The sequence below is a fragment of the Diabrotica undecimpunctata genome, chromosome 8 (assembly GCF_040954645.1).
Source record: "Diabrotica undecimpunctata isolate CICGRU chromosome 8, icDiaUnde3, whole genome shotgun sequence".
NCBI classification, from domain to species: Eukaryota; Metazoa; Arthropoda; class Insecta; order Coleoptera; family Chrysomelidae; genus Diabrotica; species Diabrotica undecimpunctata.
The window spans coordinates 113,767,730-113,786,958 of NC_092810.1; the positions used below are offsets into that span (position 1 = coordinate 113,767,730).

The following is a 19,229-nucleotide window of genomic DNA, read 5'->3' on the forward strand; positions in this document are numbered from 1 at the left end:
GATCAATCCAGCATATTCTTAACATGCGGCAGTATACCCACATTTTGAAAGCGTCTAGTTTATTTTTATCCGCTTTCTTTAAGTGTCATGTTTCGGATGCATATGTGGCTATGAGAAAAATGAGTGCCCTTACCAGCCTTAGTTTTGTGTGTCTTGTGATGCTAGAATTTTTCCAAATTGTTACCAGCATCATAGCTGTTCTAGCCATAGTCAACCTTCTACGTATCTCTCTGTCACACCCTCCGTCATTTGTTATTAGGGACCCAGGTATATGAAACTATATACTACTTCAAAGCCCCCAATTTCTTTAATGTGTTGAAGATTATTCCGAGCTCTGTCTACTATCATGATCTTTGTCTTACTCCTATGTAGCTTTAGTCCATGTTTTGCTTTTCTCCTCCAGACATCTCAATATGTCTTCCATTTCTTCTTGATTCGCCACGATTGTCATCAGCATATCTCAAGTTACTGATTTTTTAACCTCCTACTGATATTCCACCCTTCCATACGTCTAGTACCTTTCGTATAATGTGTTCACTGTTGGCTCGCAAATAGAGTTGGCCAGATTATGCATCCCTGCCTGACACCTACCTCTGTTCTAAAATTATCGGAATGAGTGTTGTTTATTTTTACTGTGCACTTATTATTTTCATATAGACTTCTAATTAGTTGAATTAAGTGGTGGGGTGTTCCCATTTCCGCTAGTATGGACCATAGCTGCTGCCGTTTGACTTTATCGAAGGCCTTTGTGTAATCCACAAAGCACGTAAGCATAGGAGTATTGAATTCACGAGTTTTTTTTATTAGCTCTTTAACATTAAGGATGTGTTCTCTTGTGCCTTTTCCTGGGATAAATCCCGATATCTGAGGCAATAGAAAAGCTTTTAGTCTTTGATGTATTACATGAAGTAGAACCTTGCTAGCATGGAATATTAGGGTTACCGTTCTGTAGTTGCTGCAATCTAGCGGAGTTCCCTTTTTGAATATAGGGATGAAAGTGGATGTTGTCCAGTCGTTGGGCCACTCTCCGGTTTTCCAAATCTTTTTGGAGATCATATGCATAACATTTACTCCAACATCTCCAGTCTCTTTTAAAACTTCTGCGGTAATCTGGTCTGCGCCAGGAGATTTTCTATTTTTAACTTTTTTATCGCCTTTTCTACCTCTGACTTTAGAATGTTTGGTTCTCTCTCTGCAGTGAACTCGTCGTGATTTGCATTCTGGGGATCATCTGCATATAGACTTTGACAATATTTTCTCCAAACCTTCGCAATCCCTTTCTCGTCATTATAATGTTGGTTTTGATCCAATATTGTTTGTGTGATTGGTTTAAATTCTCTGGATAGATATCGGACTTTGTTATATAGCTCATGGGATTCATACTTGTTTGCATGTCTCTCTAGTTCTTAGCATTCTTCATTTATATGTTTATTTTTATCATGCCTAGATGCTCCTTTAATTTCCCTATTTAACCTTGCTGAGGCATAGCTGAATAAAAAAAAAACAGTTTTTGTTCACGATTAACCTTAGTGTTTTTGGTAATGTGTGTTTTTCCAGATTTTAGTGAGGTTGGAAATAGCGGTTCTCTATGTCGTCGAATTTTCTGTTTACAGCTTTCATAATTGCTGACTGTGCTACCTAAATAAATGAAACTTTTAACTACTTTATATCCAGTAATGTTTTAAATTTCTATTTTGCTAGTTGTTAGTTCTATCGAAAATCATTACTTTTTTCTGGTTTTTATGAATTCATAGTCCAGGTTCTTGTCTCCCATAGTTCTTTTTACTATAACAAGTTAACATGTATCTCTGTATACACATTGTCAAGATATGCATTATGAACTTGTCTACAATCTCTTTAGATATGGGATGAATTTATAATATAATAAAAATTGTAAACAAATAAGTCTTCTTTTTAATACAATAAATTTTATTTACAATATACAATAATACTTAAAAACGTTTTAACCTACTAAACTTAACAAACAACATAGATCTAACTTAAAACAGTCAATAAGTGTAATAATGTAAGAATGTTTAAATATTCTAATAAATCAACAAAAAGTAAAATGTAAACAATATAATGTGTTGCCTAAAGTTACACATGAATACTATTTAAAGGTTGCCTTGTCATAGCGTTTTTGATTTTTTGAAAGTTTATCCATTTTTAGTGGCGTCACAAACAAACAAACGGTGTTTGTAAAACTGTATTAATAGAAAACATTCTTCAGTATTGTAGTTGTACTGAAAAGGTCTATGGGAACATAAAAAAACAATAATTAAAGAATTATTCAAGTTTTCAGTAAAGAGGACAGTAAAGAAAATGTTCCCAATTACGAGTGGAAAAGTGAATATTACGACTTTTCTAAATGATCCGCTCTACTAGCTAGTTTAGCAACCTACTATCTCTGAAGTCTGGAGGTTTACGTAGATATTAACCTGGAGTTTTATGTAGACGAACATTTATATTTTTTCTTTTCCATAATTTAATTCAGCTTAGCCAAGGTGTTAAATCAGCTACTTCTATATCTTCTGCTTTATACTATATCTTTTCTTAATTTTTTATTTCTTATGTAGTGAGTTGGGTTAAGTACTAATATTCATTTAATATTAACAGGTGTTGTATCGACAGATATTGTTTCTTTTTCTAAAGGTGCCTATATTCTAGTGATATTAACGACCTCATTGGCCCATCTTATTCTATTCACGGTAGCTTAGAATAGAGCAGTTGATATTAGACCAGTCCATTTCCTAAGATTGGCCAGCCAGGACATACGTTTGCACCCAGGGCCTCTCTTGCCCTCACTCTTGCCTTGTAGAATTAACTGATGAAGTGGGTATTTATTATTATGAATAATGTGGCAAAACAAAGCCAATTTTCTGTTCTTTATGGTGTTGTATTCATTTCTTTGTCTTTTCTTAGCCCCTTAAGAATACTTATTTTAGTTAAGTGGTCTATAATATATAGGACCCGTAATATACAATAGTAGCACTGCATTTCAAATGCCTCTAAGCGTTTTATGGTACCTTTTGTAAGACTCCAGCTTTCTACTTCGTAAAAGAAGATACTGAACACGTAAAACCTAAGAAGTTATAGGTAATCTTCCTAAGACGGTTAAAAAGCTTCTGGCTTTTTTCAATTTTTCAATACCAGTTTTTATTTTGTAACTATGATCCCAGGTATACAGATTACAACCCAGATATCATATTCTCTCTACTCTTTTAACGCTGTATCATTTATTGTAATTTTGGAATTTATGTTGGTATTCTTACTAATGATCATTATTGTTGTCTTCTTAAAATTTAGTTTTAAGTCGTATTTGTAACATGTTTCTACAACATTATTCACCATCTTTCTGGCCCCTGCGCACATCTGCTAACAATACGGTATCTTTTGCATACCTAATATTGTTTATAAGTTAGACATTTACTCCAATACTATCTTCTGATTCGTCCAAAGGTACTCGTCTCTTCTTTTACGGGTATATATTAAATAATTCTGCTGACAGTGACCTGTTAAACTCATTTTCCGACTGTGCATATCTCGGACAGCTCATTTTCGAATCGTACTGTTGGTTTTTATTGGGGATATAAGCTTAAGATTAGTGTTAAATCCATACCATTGAGAGCCGATATTTTAAGGATATTGATTAGATTTCCATGAGGTACTTTACCAAATGCCTTCTCTAAATTAACGAAATATGCATACACATCGTAGTTGACATCCTTGTCTCTCTATATTAGAACTTGCAAACTAAACTTTCTGGTTGAGAGTTTTGCTTTGACACTAAATTGGACTTCACTCAGGTGTTCTTCTAATTTAGTGTATATGAGCGGGTAAATGATAGTAAGAAGTACGTTTAGTACATGGCTCAGCACAGTAATTAATCTATGTTCTTCACATTTCCTAGCGTGGCTTTTTTTACAAGTGGAATGAATATTGATAGTAGCCAGTCTTTTGGTAAGTGACCAGTCTTATATATGTTGTTGAATAGCTTTGTAAGACCTGCAATTTGGTGTGCCTCTAATAACGTTAAAATTTCACCATGAATCATCAGGTCCTGGTGATTTCCCATCTGCAATTCGCTTAATAGGCTATTTTTTCGTTTGTTATTTCTGGGGCATACAGATTGTCTATTTCAGTTATACTTTTAGCTGTATCTTCAGAGAATTCTTGCATGTATTCTTTCTATCTTCTTAATTTATCTTCAATTGTAGTTAAAATCTGGCCTTCGATGTAGACAACTATACCTGTATTGCGTTGTTTTCTGGTGTTATGTACCTGTTTAAAATTTTTGTGCATATAGAAATCATCATATTTGTTTTGTAGTATTTTAATTTCATTATATTTCTCCACCATCCATGCATCCATCCATTCATTGTAATTATTACCTTTTAATTTCCCTCGCCCTTTAATCATCTGCAATATTTCATCTGGCATCCATTCTTGCATTTTTATATATAACGTTAACTATTAATAAATTGATTATGTATTTTCTGGTGTTAAGATATCCACAACCCTCCAGTAGGGATCTATGAAGTGAGTAACACCAAATCACAAACCCCATCACTTGCTGTACTGCTTAATTAGGTCGACTCGATACAGCCTATTCTAGTATTAGTAGCAGATGTACGAGTATTTAGAGTTTTGAAGAACATTCGTTAGCTTTTTTGTTTTCTTTCCAGTCTTTGAAACATCGATCCACTAGCACTAGTTCATTGACAGTGAAGCGAATGCTATTAGTCCGCCTGGGTCGCTCGACAATTTATTATATTTATCTAAAATTTTACCCTCCTCCAGCTTCTGTATTAAGTACAAATCAATCTTGTGATTTTTTTTTTACTTTGAATCGAAAATATACGATTCACAAATATAAAAATATAAATTAATATATAAATAAATAACAAATTTTATAATGCTAAAACATCTAAAAATAATAAATTGGTACGAATATTGCACAAATATTAAAAACTTCACATCCAGCTAATAAAAACTCTTAAATCTAAAATGGCAGTTTAAAATTTGCTGGAATATTTAGTACACTGAGCTTAATTTTTTTGTAATTCAGTATATGGAAAGTGATAGCTATATTTATAGAAGAATTTATATATAATCGGGTATACATTCTAATGAGTATTATAATATACATCTACTTTTTATAAATCGAAGAAGCATATACTATACATATATTGGATTAAAAGTACTATATGAAAATTTTTGGATATTTCGGTACAAACCAGAAACTGTAATGTAATTCCTACTAAAAAAAAATTGTAAACAAATAAGAGATTATCAAAAAAATCAAATTATGTTGCATAAAAGTCGAGTTATTAAATAGTTTTTCCAAGTGAAGCGACCAGAGTATGGCAAAAATCACCATAATAGTAACATAAAAAAACTAGTTGATGCTTAAGTAAAAATCAACCTTAAGAACCAAAGAACCTTAAGGAATTTAAAAGAAGTAGACTAGCTTAAAAATCTTAGAGAAAAGACTCAACATAGAGAAAAGATGAACATTTTAAATGAAACCAAAATTCAAATACCAGACAACGCACACGAAAGCCTTTGCCATAAGAGAAAAAAAAAATTAAAACCAGTTCAGAAAGCATAAAGAAAATAGAACAGTAAATGACACTAAAAATGTATACATGAACAAGTGAAATTTGATAAACAAAAGAAAATCTGAAAATAAAAAAATGTAAGAAAATAGGAGGAAAAGATAACAGTAAAACAGGACATGTACATAAAATTCCTAATAATGTTGCTGTAAAATGTTAAAAAGGATATTAGATTTCAATGTCTTAAATACACGTTGAGAAGCACAAACAAATTTAAGAAAGATAATCTCCTAAAATTATTTGCAGATACAAACCAGATGGCAGCCAAATAATACAAAACAAAACAATCTTCGCATATTAACAGCGGATTGTATGCGCTGTAAAATAAACATACTTCAACAAACCTCTTGGAGAAGACTCTGTTGTAGCACAACACTTTAAACACCCCAGTGAAATGGTATATAGTTAACAAATTAACGTACTTCTTTAATGAAATATATTAAACAGGAACGCTCCCAAAGGACTGGCTAACTTCCACACACATAGAAATCCTCCCAAAAAGAATAAGGTAAGAAAATGCGAGGACCTAGAATGATAAGACTTATGAGCTATGCTGTAAATATCTCTCATGCGGATCATTCACAACAGAATTCATAATAATCTTAGTCGATCCTAGTTCCTAGATTAAAGCAATTCTAGGGTTGATACGAAAAGATATTTAAAAGCTCAAAGAAAACTTTACGCTTGCTCTGTTAATTACAGAAAGGCTCTCGACCGTTTGAAGCACGACATACTGATTCAAATCCTACAAGAGATCATGCTCGATGGACGTGCTTATCCGAAAAAATGCATAAAACATCAGAAATAAAGGATACACTATTCTTATCACTTTTAAAACTGCAAAGGTAGCTGTTGGTATTCTACTGTTATTCTTTTGTTTTTTTTTTTTTTGAAGTTGACTTGCGTTAATTTAATCTCAAGAATTATAGTTGTAATTCCCGAAACAGCGGTTGCTATTGTTGCGTTGCTTCAAGACAAAAGAAGTGAGCGATATGTTGTTCAAAAGTATGAAATATCCAATAGTACTGTGCACCGTATCCTTACATGTTGCTTGGCAACCGAAGCTTATACTAGACGACCTGGAACCGGTCCCCAACGAAGAACTAGTGCCCGTGATGATCGCTTCATCCTCTTACAAAGTTTACGAGATCGTCGTGCCACGGCTGTACAGATCCGAAATCGACTTTAGTATAGTATTTTTTATATAAAAATCAGTGCACGCCACAATTTATATAAAGTGACGTCACTTATATTTAAAATTTCCAGAACGTCAACGTTAGAGTTCAAATTTTCCTAACACAGCTAATAATACGAAACCCATACGGAACTGCTCGATCTTTCATAGGCGTCAACATGGTATAATAATCAGAAAAATGTAATCATCGTTATATTGGTAATTTTAGAATAATATTGATTAAATAACCAAAACATTTGTTATTATTAATAATATAAATTTTATGAAATAATTCTTTAAGTCTAATATTCCATAAAATAATAATTTTAATTAAATATATTAGACAATTGTACGCAACTGGTATGGGAATACTTAAAAATTTTTGACAGTTCAGCGTGTGGTAAAATTGTTTAAAGTGTTGCTGCTCTTTTAGAGTAAGAATTTTGTTTATGTTTTGATTTCTTACATAATTTGATCATAATATATTATATATTAATAAATTGTATTTATAAATACATATTAAATTTATATTAATAGCGTTAAAAACTAATTATTGTTGTGTATTGTGATTGTGCTATGCCAAAACAACTAAATAGTCTGTAGAAAGCTGATGGGCTTTCATATAAGATAGATTATTTTGAACAAGAAATAATGGCGGGACGTTTTTATTATTAATGCTCTAAAAGTGGTAAGTTTAAAATTTAGAATATCTAATTTTGTATTAAAATGTTTTCCTATGTATTTAAGTGTGTTGCAGTAATCTTAAAACTAAGTGTATTTACTGTTAACATAATAGTTTGACAAATAGTTGACATTTTAAAAATTCCTCACTTACTAACTATTCTAATGTTTTGGCAACGCTGTGGGGTTCTGACGTCGTAAATCTTGAGAATGACGTGCACGCATTTTTATATGAAAAATACTATATGTCTGGAATACTAACGTAAGGTAACGAACAATTAGACGAAGGCTTAAAGAAGCAAATTTAAGCAGTCGCAGACCTTCAACAGGCCTACAACTTTTTAGGAGCCATCGAGTTGCGCGGCTTGAGTTTGCCAGAAACCATGCTCATTCTACTATAAATAATTGGAGGCACGTTTTATTTACCGATGAGTGCAGGTTTACGTTGCGGTCTCCAGATGGCCGTGAGAGAGTATGGCGATATACCTTCAGTCCTAGGGTAGGCTATGAAGGGGGCTCAATTATGGTGTGGGCTGCAATTTCTCTAGAGGCACGTACAGAATTGTATATCGTTCTGAGATGCTCCATAACAGCTGCCAGGTACTTCGATGAAATTCTCCAAGATTTTGTTGTGTCTTACGTTAGTTGTGTTGGAAATGACTTTGTTCTAATGCATGATAATGCCAAGCCTCACAGTGCAAGAATCATTCAACAGGTTTTAAATAAAGTAAACATACCTGTAATGGATTGGCTAGCATTGAGTCCAGACGCAAACCCAATTAAATATGTTTGAGACATGCTTGGACAAAGAATATGAAGTAATGTTCCTGCCCCTTTAACCTTAAATCAGTTACAAGAAGCTCTTTTAGAGAAATGGAAACTTATTCCTGAACAAAACATTTCTCATCTGATATTAGGCGTGCCAAGGAATATTCAGGCAATAATTCGAGCACGTGGAGAATTTTTTTACGACATTTACTTACGTTTTTACCTTAATTTTTAAATTGTTATCTACTGAAACAGTTCTTTTTTCAAAAGTTAAATTCTTATTAGAAATTACTTGAAACAGATTGTTTCGTTTGTGTTTCCGTTATTATAATTTTATTTAGCGTATGGCATTTCGACACATATACAATACTACAATACACGACTACAATATTACAATAAATATTGCAATAAACGTTAAAATTGACTAGATATTAAAATACTTAAATTATGTCCAGTTTATAGGAAAACGTCGAGGTTGTTTATATAGTTAATCGACTCGATCGTCGGAAACAGAAAGTCTTGTGAACTGCCCTTGTAGGCTCGCTGGTGGCACTCCTCCGTTATGTGCTTGATATATTGGACCTCGCTGCAGCTGCATGACGGTGATGGTATGCAACATATCTGCACATCGACCATGTTGAGTTCTAATGTAGTTAAGTGTGCACCAGGTCTTACGTGGTAGGTCAAATCCAGAAGATGTCTCTGTGATGCAAGGTATGACTGTATTTGGTTGAGCTGCCGACCATTCATGGATTCATTTGGTGATCATGTTGAACTCTGTGGCTGCGGCTGATTCTGCAGTTTGTATTGGAGATTTTCTGGAGCGCAGTCGACTTTTGGTTGTATCTTCTGGATATTATAACAATAAAAGTTTTAAGAGAATTAAAATTTAACTTTTTTATTTTAAAAATGTAACTGCTCCGTTTTTCATGCCAGTGAGTGTATATTACCAAATTATAATATTTATTTTATCAAATATTTATTTTCTTTTTTTTTACAATGTCTTATTGATGAGAAATTTTAGTATATTAAAAGTTTTATTATTCTCTATTATTAGTCTCTGGTATGACACTTTACAAACCATACAAGAAAGATCAATAAATAAAGTAATAAGACCTAAAGATACTTTTAAGTATAGTTGGAAAAGACTAGCTTGTACTCGATTACTTAACAAATTCTACCACTTTCCATATATTTAAAAATACAACTTACATTTATTCATCTTATTGCTGATACTGAATATTCTTAGCATATCTGACATACCCACGATTAGGTAAAGAGCGATATAACCTAGTTACATCTGTATTATCCTTTCCTGGTGTCGCTTCTTCAGGTGGAAAGTAATAATGAAAGCTTGGTGCTTGGACAGCAGTAGTCTGAAAATAATTGGAGGCTAATTTAGGTTTCCTTCTCGTATGTTTTGTACGCTGGATCCCCTTTGTATTGTAGGTACTTAAACCTGGAGTTGTTTTGGGTTTTTTGTTAGAAGTAAACGTCCCTGGAATATTTGGTTGTGTGATGCTGTCTTTAGATTTTGATTTAATAGGTTTAAATCCAGTTTCTACATAAGGATCACTAGGTACATCGTTGTTTTGGTGATAATAATCTTGAAGGTACTTCCTGATTTCTGCTTCAGTTAGTTCATGTGAAGGCTGTACAGATACGTCTTTGGCTGAGTATTTGTATGATTGAAACTGCTTACTTTCCTCGGGATTTTTAAGGTTAATCTCTACAGGATTAAGAACGCTAATATCGACGGGCTCTACATGGCTACCTTTAATTACACTTAAATCAATTGGTAGTTCCGGAACTAAGTTTTCATATTCTTCTTTAGTAGTTAACTGGGATTTAATTGCGTTAGGATTTTGAGATTTGTAGCGGTGCTTAGTTTTAACTGGCGTATGCTGTGATTCTTCTGCACTTTCTTCCTGGTGAATGTACGCATAGTTTTGTTTTACCAAATCTTCTTGTGCTTGGTGACTGGAAGCTTCAGCTTCATATTTAGCTTCTTCTTGTTCTGGAAAAATATACTTATATTGTACATTGTACTCTGGATCTTTAGGTTCCTGGTGTAATTTCTGACCCTCGTAGCTATGGTGCAAAATTAACTCATTGTGACTAGATGGTTCATCTTTTGAATGTATGTGGGTGATTGGATGTTTAAAAGAACCTGTGTGTTTGACAACGGCATTAAAGCCACTGTGTTCGTCCGCGCTGTAGTCTACGGTTCTAATAGAACCATCTGGTTCGACAAGGGAGTAATGACCTGTTATTTTATTTCCATCTTTCTTTTCCCATTGGTGTTTAATATCCCCTGTGTGGTAATCTTTTACTCCATAACTAAAACTGTAGTCAGTGGGTTTCTAAAAACAAACAAATAATATTAATTATTACTTAAATTATATAGAAAATTGAATTAATCATTGGAGTATATATAATCGTCAATAATAATTTAGATTATTACAAAGTGAGCAACATCAGCAACAAATACTATTTTCGTTATAAGATAGCTGATCATAAACTAATTACATGGAACTCGTTGGACTTGAGAAAGCGTATGTAGGTTTTACTACGGATTTTCAGGTGGACATAGGTGAAAAGAAGTTCCCAAATCATTTAATAGAAAAAAATTAATAGTTTAATTTCCTGGTACTGAAATAATTAAATTAAAACAAAGACTGTACCAGTAGAGACAAACTTTTGAAGAAAAAAGACAAAAAGACAAAATAAAAGTACGACAAAAATAGAGTATGTGGAATATTTATTTGAAGACGGATTTATTACAACCAAGACGTTCACTTTGCGTGCTGAAGTATTTGTAAAATGTAATAGTTTAAGAATCTCGGATCAAAACTAAAATAGGAAGCAATGGAAAACTACATCGAGATGAATATAGAGTTAGAGCGGAATAGATCAAATGAGAGGAGGCGAGGGTTGTTTATGTGTTATGTTATGCAAGTTTTTGTGTATGTTGTTGATATTTATTCTTCTTCTTCTTGATGTGCCTATTCGTTACCAATGTTGGCGATCATCGTGGCAATCTTTATCTTATCTGCAGCAGCGCGGAAAAGCTGCACAAATGTTGTATTGAACCAGATTCTGAGGTTCTTTAACCAAGATAGAAGATGTTCTTCTTCTTCCTGGACCTTAATTTCCAAATATTTTTACTTGCAGGATGGATTGAAGGAGAGTATATCTGGATTCATTTCGCATAATATGTCCGAAGAACTGTAACTTTCGAGATTTGATGGTGGTCAGTACTTCTCGATTCTTATTCATTCTTCTGAGGACCTCCTCATTCGTGACTCGGTCAGTCCACGAGATCTTAAGCATTCTCCGATATAGCCTCATCTCAAATGCTTCCAGTTTTCTGCACATATCTTCGTTCAAGGTCCACGATTCAACACCATAAAAAAGGACATAGAAGACGTAGCATCGCAGCATTCTTACTTTTGTATCAAGAGAGAGGTTGTGACTCTTGAAGAAGGCCCCCATCCCATCCCATCCCCATGATATTTATAATGTATATTATATATAGTTTATATAAATAATATACAATTTTAAAATTATTCTTCTTTTTCTTAATTTTATGTAGACATGACTCTGTCTGTTTTTCAATGTGCCTGCAGTAAGTTGTCGGTCCATCTTTTTCGTGGTCTTCTTACTGATCGTCCTCCTATTGAAGAACCGTCTATCGCCGTCTTTACTTCTTTATCTGTTTTCATTCGGCTTATAGGATCGTTCCATTCTACTGTTTTGTTTCTTATCCAGTCCTTGATATTCAAATATTTAATTACATACTATATAATATAGGTAACTACAAGTTAATATAAGTGTCACAATAGTCAGAAGCATGCTTAAGGATATTGGTTTTAATCCAAAACGGCCTGCCAGTTTTTCCCATGGCACAAAACTCAACGGTTGCAATTTGCAAGAGCTTATGTTAATTGAAACGAACATAAATGGGGAAGAATTTTTTTCACAGTTGAAACAAAAATACAATTATGGAAGCTAGTTGGATGTGGTCAAGTATACAGAAGGTCTAGGGAACATTTCGCAAAATGTAATCTTGTACACAGTGTTAGCTTTGGTGACGGTTCTATTATGCTATGGCGTGTCGTTAGTTGGGAGAGTGGTACGGATCTTACCAAGATAAATATTCGAATAAATGCTGACTAATATTTATTCTGGGTTCATTGGATATGATAACCTTATGCTACTGCATGATAATGCCAGTGCACATGCCGCAGGAACAGTTTCATACAATATCATGAAGATGTCAGACTTGGGGCGCTCCATTGGCAACCAATGACTTCTGATGAAAACCTCATAGAACATGTATAACACATCCAAAAACGACGTACACGATCAAGAAATCTGGCTCTAAACTTAATTAAGAATTAAGAATTACTGCACAGAAGGAATCAAATCGACTTCCACAAGGAACCATCCAAGACTTTTTGTGAAGTCTGCCTAAAAGAATGCAGTCTATCACTAGAGCTAGAGAAGGAAATCCTAAGCACTAAATTGTTACAACGTTGCCATAAAAAAGTATTGTGTTCTTATTGTTTTCCTTTTTGGTTATATGTTTTAAGCAAAATCAAACTATTTCATCACTTTCTTTACAAATTTGTTGTAGCTCTTCAATATGCAAGTTACTTGAGAATGAATTTTCGTAAATTCTTCAGCACAACTTGTTTAGCAATAAAAGTATAATAGTTTTCAAAAGAAAGAAACATATTTCACAAACAAACTCAAAATAAAATATGTAATATTGTTTGTCTGTGAGTATATATTAATTTCATAACACCGATAGGGAAGACCTAAAAATGTTTGCAAACATCTACTGGAAAGAAACAGAAAAAACAAAACCAAAAAATGAGTTAATCGATCTAATTAGTTTTGAAAGAGTAATATGTCAGATTGCTTTTTAGGCCCCTTACTTGCAAAATTTTTAAGAAATCTATGGAAAATACAACAAATGGAATACAAGTAAATAGTAAATACATTACTAATTCAAAATATGCGAAAGACAGTGATATTGCAAATATCAATAAAGCATTGCTACAAAGATGTGATCAGTATAGTAGCAACTTATGAAGAATTAGGAATAAAACTTAGAACAAAGCAGCTTGCAATCAGCAGATCGAACGATTGCCAAAGAGAGCAATAACTAGTGTTGCAAGTTTAACCAGTTTTATTACACTAGGAAAACATGCCTCTGTCTCTCTCTCTCTTGTCGTTTCCTCATTGCTGAGGATCGTGATTTCCTACAATGCGGGCTGTCAATTCTCTCCATCTCTTGCGATTTTGGGCTGCTCTCATGGACTCGGAAAACGTCTCTCCAGTGGCTTTCTGTACTTGATCTGACCATCGGATAGGTGAGCGTCCTCTGCCTCTACGTCCTTCTACGTTTCCGCATACAATTAATCTTTCTAAGTTGTCATTGTCTCTTCTCGCAATGTGGCCAAAAAACTTTAAACTATTTGCAAGACACTGAGAGGAGAGTCTGGTCTGAATGTTTAGCTCTTCGAGAATCGACTGATTGGATCTGTGCTCCGTCCACGAGACGCGTAGCATTCGTCTCCAGCACCACATTTCGAATGCGTCAATCCTTTTCCTATCCTTTGATTTTATTGTCCATGTTTCGGCACCGTAACTGAAGATTGAAAAAATGAGTGTCCGTACCAGTCTCATTTTGAGTTTTTTGGATAAAGAGCGGTCCTTCCATATTTTTGACAGTCGACTCATCGCGTTCTTGGCCATCCCTATTCTTCTGCGAATTTCCGTATGGGAGGAGGCTGCATTGCTTAAGGAAGATCCTAGATAAGTGAACTCGTCTACTTTCTCGAATTGATTTAGGACGCCTGTTGTTTGGAGGATATTCGCGTGGTCCACAATCATGATTTTTGTTTTCTGATTATTAATCTTGAGCCCACACTTGTTGCTTTCGGTTTCTACTCTCTTTATCAGTCTCGACATCTCCTCTTCAGATGTTGCTATCAGTGTTGTATCGTCTGCGAATCTTAAGTTTGAGATCTTTTTTCCTGCAATGGAGATGCCGCCTCTCCATCCATCGAGTGCGTTCCTCATTATGTATTCTCCATATAAATTGAACAGGTCTGGAGATAGTATGCACCCTTGTCGTACACCTCTGCTGGTTTTGAAGGTATCAGATTGCTGGTTTTCAATTCTTATTTTAACTGAGTTATCTTCGTATAAGTTTTTAATTAATATTGCCAAATGATCTGGAACTCCCATCTCATGAAGAACTGTCCAGAGAACTTCCCACTTCACACAATCAAATGCCTTTTGGTAGTCTAGAAAACAGATTATTATTGGAATTTTAAATTCGCGGGCCTTTTCTATGAGCTGCCGCAATGCCTCTGTATTGCAGGCAAAAAAACCAAAAATTCAATGTACTTAACTTTGACGATATAAGTTTAAAAGACAATATTAAAAACGAATTTAGCAATAATAAAGAACATCCAAGAAAAACTGGAAGATCCTGGAATGAATTTAAAAGCCAAATTAATGAATTCTCCACAAACAACGATTATATAAACAACTTAAAAAATAAATGGATGACAGAAGACATCTTGAAATTGATGGAACAACGTCGAGTTAAAAAATCGAATGAAATGGAATATAGACATCTAGAGAGAAGAATTAAAAGGTACTTAAAATTAGCCAGAAAAAAATGAACGAGAGAAAGGTGGGACAAAATGAAGGATGTAATATCTAGGCACGACTTATTTAATGTGCACAAAAAAGTAAAAGAAATAAATTTAAAAACCAAGTGCTGTTTGTACTAATTGACAATAACAACAAACTTATTGTAAATAAAAACCAAATAAGAAGAGAACGGCAACTTTATTTATCAGAGTTGTTTGAACATGACAGAAATAATATTACAGAATTCTACCAAACTTGTATTGACGACCCAGAAACTATAAAATCAGAGACGTAATGCGTTATAAAAAAATGCTAAAATTAGGAATACTTGTAGTTCAGACGATACACCAATTGAGTTGCTTAAGCGAAAAGGTGAATATAATTTAAAAGCAGTGCTAAAACTTGTTAATGCAGTAAGTATATTACACTAATGTTATTGCCACAAACTATCACGAGTGCATCTTTGTCGCCTTACCTAAAATACAAAACAAAAAAAAGGGCTCAGGATATCAATTATTGAGCCTAATGAGCTACACTTTTAAGATTTTCCTAAGAAAATTTTGAAACAGAATTAAATACTTTAAAATAAGAACAGAAAATAAATGCTTAAAAATGTATAAATAGATAATAAAGATATTCGTGTCATTAAAAATCTGTACTCGAATCAAACTACTATTATAAAATTTAGAGATAACTACACCGACGAAATCTCCATACAATGAGGACTCATTTTGTCCCCAAACATTGTTCAACGTTTACTCGGACCAGTTATATAAAAAAAACTCTTGAGAGATAGCCATGCGGAATAAAAATCAACGGGGACTTATTTCATATAATTAGAAACGCGGACTATACAGTAATTCTATCAGAAAATATTGGAGATCTCCAACTTTTGATTGATCGTATTCACGAAGTAGAAGACGAAATGAACATTAAACAGAATTGAAGTATAGGAAATGTGTATTTATAGACGGATGCTGAAGATACCTTGGACCGAAAAAAAAAAATAAGTACAAAGATAGAGGATTGCTAAAGACAAGGATGTGTGCTTTTCCCTTTACTTTTTAATATATATTCAGAAGAATTGTTTTAACAGGCATTAGAAGACCTAAATGAAGGCATCACTTCTTAATAATCTTAGATACGCAGATGACACAATACTCCTTGCGGACAGCAGAGAAGGACTATAGATCTTTGTTGATTGCATTACCCAATACTGCGAAAGGTATGGGATGCAGACAGGAGTATGGAAAGGCAGTTTTTATGCTAAAAAGGGAAAACTTTACGCTTTATGCGTAAAGGAAAACTTTTAGGCAGGGTGCACAGATATCAATACTTAGGTTGCGAACTAAATAAAGAATGGAATAGAAGTACTGAAATAAAACGGCGTACTGAGACAGCTAGAAGTAATTTTAATAAGTTGAAAGCAATATTATGCAATGGAAAACTCAACATCGAAATTATAACTAGAGTATTGAGATGCTACGTGTTCTATGTCCTGTTGTATGGAGTTGAGGCCTGGAGAATTACAGAGGCGACAGAGAAAAAACTCATTAACTTTAAAATGTGATGTTATCGAAGAATGTGACAAATATCTTGGACACAACACATAACAAATGCGGAAACGCTACGAAGAATGAAAAAAGATAAAGAAACACTCAACAATACACAACACAAAAAGATAAATAAAAGAAAAATGTGCTACTTTGGTGAAATACTAAGAAACGACAAATACGAATTGATGCGGCTGGTCATACAAGGAAAGGTGAAAGGCAAAAGAGGAACGGCTGCAGATAGAGTAAAATGGGCCATGATGATCGCCAATGTCCTTAGGGATGGGGCACGTTAAGAAGAGAAAAAGGACATATAGTGAAGGGAAATCGATATGGAATACTGCAACTAATCCTTAAGAGTAAAATAGAATACCTTAGAGGTGTAAGAAGAAAACAAGTTTCTTGGTTAAAAAACATTCGCAAATGGACTCAGGTATCAAATGCATGACAATTATTTCATTTGACAGAAGATCGAGAAGCCTTCGCAATGGTGATCGCCTACGTCGGATAATTCTGATATTGCAAGTGAAGTAGAAAAAGATTTTAAGATCTTACAAAAGACTTTTTGCAATTTTTTGTGTTTACGAGAAATTAACATGATGACTTTCCAACTGATGTGAATAATTAATATATTTCACTGATATCTAAGCAACCATGGGACTTTTAGGGACTAAGGCCTAAGGTAAACTCTAGTGTGGCAATGCCGATAGAAACCCGACCGACTGGCGGAACATAACAGTGTCACACTGATAATAATAACATAACTAGGTTTTAGTTCACAGCGGAATAGACGGCAATAAAACAGATGATGAACCTGCCAGAAGACCTCGTGACTGAAAAAAAAAGCCTTGATCCTAATGCGACATAACTCTCACTAGGAAAACATACCCGGTCAAACCGATAAAGTAGTCTTCGAATATGGCGGTTATAGTAAACTATAAAGCCGCTGTTTGTTTAGTTGAAATTTACTTTAAGCTCTACTTACGTAATCATCATGAGCTGGAGCATAAGAATGCAACGGATTCGAATTTGCGATTGCCATTAACAGTAACAGGCCCAATAATTTCTAAAAAAAAAAATAATAATTAGAAATTGTTAGCCAAAAGTGAGTCACCTCAATAAAAAATATCAGTTGAAAATTTTTGGTAATACCAAATTATTAAAAATTGTCTACATATCATTTTCTTAACAAAAAAGAAGTTCTTTTTTAAATCATTTTGCCTTATTCGCAGTTCTAGACTGTATTTTGGATATAACTGACATTCTAAATTATCTGTGGCTAAACATCTTGAGTTTTGCTTCCACTCTTTGGATATTATAAATAAAGCAGGCCTAATAAGGCTTTATTTACTGACATTATGTTAAGCGAATGGTTGAAAGCTTGTTACGTTATAAACGTCACATGTTTGTTATTGTTCTTTTTATAATTATTTTATTTTAATGTGTTTTGATGTTATTCATCTATTAATTTTGTCTTTTATTTTACTATTTTTATTCTAAAAATAGTTGGCGTCCAATTTTTTATTCAACTCTTCAATCAACCAAATATTCTATTTAATCTATATTTTTCATTTTTAATAATTTTATAGTAATTTATGTACAATAAAAATAATTAGTTGGTTTTTTTGTTCCAGCCAAATTAATTTTTCAGATTTACTTCTAAAATAAGACGTTCTCACACATAAGAAATTGAGCTAAAAGAGGCCTAACCATTTTTCTTTCAAAGAAAGTTGTGAGTTTTATCTACATTGGCTCCCAACTTTCGTAGGTAGTTATATTGTTACCCATTGGCACCCAACGTTTCTGATGGGTCGTCCAAAAGGTTACAAGCTTTCTGATCTCTCCACATTAGAAAATAGACAGTAACTGTATAAGAAGTCCCTCCTCCTTATTCCTTGAGCCCTTGTCAGGGCGTGGTGACACTGGAAATATTATTGGCCTGCTGCCTCCATTGGCTGGGATCCTTTGCCATATGGACGGCTTCATGTAGGGATTTCCCCACCAGAGTTTTCATTTGCTCTGCCCAACGTGTTGGAGATCTTCTTCTTGGTCTTCGGCCTTCTACCTTTCCTTCTACTACCAATAGTTTCAAAGTCCCCGTTCTTCTAGCTATATAGCCCAAGTAAATAAGGTATGCTCTTTTTCTATTTCTATAGATTCTCTAATTTCGCGTTTTATTTTAATTTCAATGTTAGCTAGCATCGTAGTTTGGTTCAAGTTTATTGTATGTCCTGTGTTTGAGACATCTTGTGCAAGGGACGACGTTTTTCTTCTCCTTTCAATGGCATTTCGATGTTCTTCTCATCTAACATTCATGTTGTTTATTTTTGTTTTGTAGTCTTGAATATTCATTACTACCGTGGCATTACCTTTGCCAGCTAAGAGTGGGATAATTTCTTTGTTGTTCTTGAAATTATGTAAGGTATCTCTTTCTTCGTGAGTTGAATTTCTTATTGGTGGTTTGGCTGTTCGTAATATTTTTTTGATACGTCTTGGCGTATGATCTCGGCTCTATTACTCCAGTCGTCAGAGATGAAAATGCCACTGAACCTATAAAAATCGTATAAACAAGCTGAATTTGACCAAGAATATTAGTTTTGAGACCCCAAAAAAGATTCCAAAAAGTTTCCCACTTTTACCCCTGGGTTTCCCCCTAAAACCGCCTCGCAAGGAGGAGGTTTAAAAATCGATTTACACAGAATCTGTACACCCTAGAAAAAAATATTTTAAATAAAAAATCCAGCTAAGATAATTTTAAGC

At 33.8% G+C, this 19,229-nt stretch overlaps 1 protein-coding gene across 1 annotated transcript in view; it reads right to left on the bottom strand.

Moving 5' to 3' along the window:
- Positions 1-6,484: 6,484 nt before the first annotated feature.
- The window catches only part of LOC140447877 (uncharacterized), a 31,847-nt gene continuing 19,102 nt past the window's right edge, over positions 6,485-19,229 (bottom strand). Inside the window, exons 2-3 of the mRNA XM_072540788.1 lie at positions 17,455-17,535; positions 6,485-10,604 (exon numbers count right to left, since the gene is read on the bottom strand). Of these exons, the coding sequence (XP_072396889.1) occupies positions 9,465-10,604; positions 17,455-17,535 (1,221 nt within the window). The 3' untranslated portion in view covers positions 6,485-9,464. The remainder of the gene's footprint in view (positions 10,605-17,454; positions 17,536-19,229) is intronic.